This window comes from Rutidosis leptorrhynchoides, chromosome 3 (assembly GCF_046630445.1).
Source record: "Rutidosis leptorrhynchoides isolate AG116_Rl617_1_P2 chromosome 3, CSIRO_AGI_Rlap_v1, whole genome shotgun sequence".
NCBI classification, from domain to species: Eukaryota; Viridiplantae; Streptophyta; class Magnoliopsida; order Asterales; family Asteraceae; genus Rutidosis; species Rutidosis leptorrhynchoides.
The window spans coordinates 65,404,025-65,408,232 of record NC_092335.1 but is presented as its reverse complement, the minus strand read 5'-3'; the positions used below and the strand labels follow the sequence as shown (position 1 = coordinate 65,408,232).

The following is a 4,208-nucleotide window of genomic DNA, read 5'->3' as shown; positions in this document are numbered from 1 at the left end:
ATTTATGAGTGAAATATAAAAAGTGTTAAAATTAAATAATTAGATCCTAAATATACTTTTAATAAGCCTATAACTTATATAACTCATTTTCGGATCACCTTTTATTTTAAAATTACATAAGTTCAAATTTAACTTGCTTAATATCAATCAGAACATCAAACGAGTATTACAAGCATTTAATATTTATTTTTAATATACTCTATTTATATATAGAGATATATTTTAAATTATAATATCTTATTTTTTTTATTTTATTAATTTTTAATAACAACAATATATAATACTTCAAATTATATTTCGAATTATTATTTATATATACATACACACATATCTATTTACAATTAATTGTTCGTGAATCGTCGAGAGCAGTCGAAGGTCAATTGAATATATGAATATCGTTTCAAAATTTTCTAGACTCAACATTACATACTTTGTTTACCGTGTCGGAAACATATAAATATTAAGTTTAAATTTAGTCGAAAATTCCCGGATCGTCACAAGGTTATTACATGGATGTTCGTAAGTGTCCAAATTATATGTCGTTGCTTGAGTTGCTATGAGACATAATCCACCCCCCTAAACAAATATGGTTTTTCAGAAAACCCAACGTTCCTGCCTCAAACTAACAATATACTATTAATAAAACTAACAATTTTTTCATCATCGAAATCATTATCAAGAAACTCGAGCATCTTGTAAGTGTCTTCCATTGTGAAAAAAATAAAATTGTAGTTTGTAGTATGTTATTTGATTTACAAGAATAAAAGTAGGATTGTTGAATGTTTGTGTGTTAAAAAGAAATGTAATGTAAAAATATATATATATATATATATATATATATATATATATATATATATATATATATATATATATATATATATATATATATATATATATATATATATATAGAGAGAGAGAGAGAGAAAATACTGATTTTTTTTAATTCCAACTGCTATTTTAAATAGCCCAACCACAAGCCGCCACGTGTCAACAACGTCCGTTGCTTGTCACGTTTGTTACCCACAAACGTCAAAGTGACGGGGTGGAGTAACGGATGGATACATGCCAAAAATGACGTTTCTTGGTGTCAAGTCAGAAAGTAACGGGGTCAGTTAGCCCCGTTACGAATGGTCTAATAATCATTTGACACGTACATTTTTTATAATTAATTTCATTCACACACTTTTCCCTATTTACTCTCTGGTTTTACTTTTAAAACAAAAACTTCATAAAAACAAAAAAAGGGTGAAAAGAAAAGAAAGAACATATCATGCATGCGTATCTTTTAAGATTAGTTGCCCTATATTTCTTTTGAGTTTATACTTTTTTGCCAAGTGCCAACCTTTTACAAATGGAATTCTTATCTTAATTGACTCTTCGTAAACTATTTTTCATGTTTATCTTTTAGAGTTAGTAGCTCAATTTTAAATTGATATTGGATTTATCCACTTTAAAAAACTAAATTTCCCACAGTAAATTTCTATAATGTCATTCCCTATCAGAAACATTTACACTTTTATCATCACTTGGCAGAAAGGAAAAAAAAAAACAGTGAAACCAACACACATCAAAAGTCCCTTCAATTCCGTCCCATTCTTCAATCAAGTGTTGCCATCATCATTTCATTTTTTTATTTACTAAAATAAATACAGAGTAATAATACACACAATGAAGCAATACAATATACTCCTAAATAATACGGAGTAGTATAGTATAATAATATCTATAAACAACAACACCCAACACAGTTTACTCGATGTATCCCAAGACCTATTAACAACACCATCATCATCAATTTGTTTTATTATTAAACCTCTCAAAAGCCATGGCTGAAAACAACAACAATAATAACAATTCTTCAGAGATCAAAGACCTCCAAGTTGTAGTTCATGAAAAAGAAGAAACTGGAACAAAAAAACAACAGTTATCAGTCAAACGTAGTACAAACAAAGATCGGCACACCAAAGTTGAAGGTCGTGGGCGTAGGATAAGGATGCCTGCACTTTGTGCTGCTAGAATTTTTCAACTTACAAGAGAATTAGGTCATAAATCTGACGGCGAAACTATTCAATGGTTGTTACAACAAGCCGAACCGTCGATCATCGCGGCTACCGGAACCGGAACAATTCCGGCTTCCGCCATGTCTGTTGCCGGTGCAGTTTCGCATCCCGTTACGTTTTCAGTAGGTTTACAACAAAAAATCGATGAAAATAGTACGAATAATTGGCAGTTAGTTGGTGATGGGAGTTTAATTAGACCCCCAAATAACCACATAACTGGTCCACTTCCGGGTATAACAAGCGGGTGGCCCATACCCGGTGGATACGGGTTTCAATCATCTGCATCGTCTTCCGTTCCGTCTGGAACTGACGGGTCGAATTATATCCAAAGGGTTGGGTATTCGGGTTTTGACTTACCGGGTTCTAATTTGGGCCCGATGAGTTTTTCATCGATATTAGGTAATCATAATCCTTGTCAGCATCAACATCAACATCAGCAGCAGCTTCCTGGGTTGGAACTTGGGCTTTCTCAAGATGGAAATATTGGGGGTTTGAATCAGATTTACCAAATGGGTCAACCCAGAATGCACCAACAACAACAACAGTCTTCAAAAGATGATGATGAATCTCATGGATCAGATGGTCAGTAGAAGTTTCTAGATTAACCAAATGATTGAAAAGAGAATGAAACCCGAATCTTGTTAGCTTAATTTGGGATTATGTGGTTTCTCATTTATGTGTTTGTGATGTATATTTTGCCTAAAAAAGAGTTGTATATTACACGTGTTTTTGAGGTTTCCCGAATTCTGACACCATTTTTTTCATTTCTGTAAATGATATAGTCTTGTTTCCATTTCCTATTAAAATTGTGTTATTTGCTAATTACAGTTTATGCATTACGTCCCGTTTAAATGAACTAGATGCATTTGCTGGTATATTAGATTATGACCGATTTAGTAGTTGGAAAGCTGGTTAAGCCGTTTTTGTTGATACATTGTTTAAGTAAAAACAACACATTTTTTTTTTGAATGGCAAAATTCATAAGCTACGGTCCATAAAAATTGAAGTTAAATCAACATTAGAGATTCATAAATATCTAACCATAAGCTACCCTTTAGGTAGAAACAGGTTGGAGATCTCGGGGAGATCTCGTTTGAACATTTTTTGGGAGATCTCGGCATCTCGGAAAAATCTCGGGGAGATCTCGGATGTTGACTTACATTGACTTTTTAGTTTTTATAATATAAATATATACAAATAAATAGATATATGTATACTTATATACATTGTAATGAGATTCTATACGAAGGTTCAAGAAATGAGTGAGAAAATCCGAAAAATTACAAGATTTTATGAAAAAATTCGATAAATGAGCGAGAAAATTCGAGAAATCGTGGCTTTGACCAAGTTTGACTTCGTTGACCAAGAAATCTCGGGAGATAGACATCTCGTCTCGGCGGTCTTCTAAAAACGAGATCTAGGAGAGATCCCGGGGAGAAATAAGGAGATTTACAACACTGGTAGAAACCACATTGTAGTTCCATAAGTTTAGATAAACATATTTTTATTTTCTTTTTATAAGTTACCAGATACTCCGTGATACATTTCTACGATAAAATGTACTTTCTCCCCGTCTCAATTTAACAGTCATAGGTTGACTTTTTCCATAATAACCTTGAATGTAAATAACTTTTGTGATTTATGATACTTGATGAAAGTTATACTAAATGAAAGCACATGTATATAAGATTTAATTTATTTATATAAATTTCATCATCTATCTATTATATAATATAAAAAAGTTTTTTTAAAATTAATAAATAAAAGTCTAACTCATGGCCTTTAAATTGAGACGGACGGCGTACAAGACAATATTTAAGTGAATCAACATCCTGAGCGGAAAATGCAAGTATTCAAGTGGTTATTAAACTTGATGGAACTGCATCGAGGATTTTCACGCCTTGAATTATACCTCTGTCGATTATATATCCTTGTAAATAATTGCTAACTACAAAGTGGTTAGTCCTAAAATTAGATGGTTCGCAAAGGGAGTCGAATACCTATACCCATGGTTGCAAAAATCGGGAGAACTCGGCAGAACTCGGCGAGAACTCGCAATTTCATTCATGGCGAGAACTCGTTTTGAAATCGGTCAAAAAATCGGTCAACGGCCAAAAATCGGTCAAATCTCCAAAAAATCGGTCAAAT

At 32.3% G+C, this 4,208-nt stretch overlaps 1 protein-coding gene across 1 annotated transcript; it reads left to right on the top strand.

Moving 5' to 3' along the window:
* Window positions 1-1,685: 1,685 nt before the first annotated feature.
* LOC139896238 (transcription factor TCP20-like) lies at window positions 1,686-2,833 on the top strand. The gene has a single exon (XM_071878830.1). The coding sequence runs from the start codon at window positions 1,826-1,828 to the stop codon at window positions 2,648-2,650; it is 825 nt and encodes a 274-aa protein (XP_071734931.1). The 5' UTR covers window positions 1,686-1,825; the 3' UTR covers window positions 2,651-2,833.
* The last annotated feature ends 1,375 nt before the right edge of the window (window positions 2,834-4,208 follow it).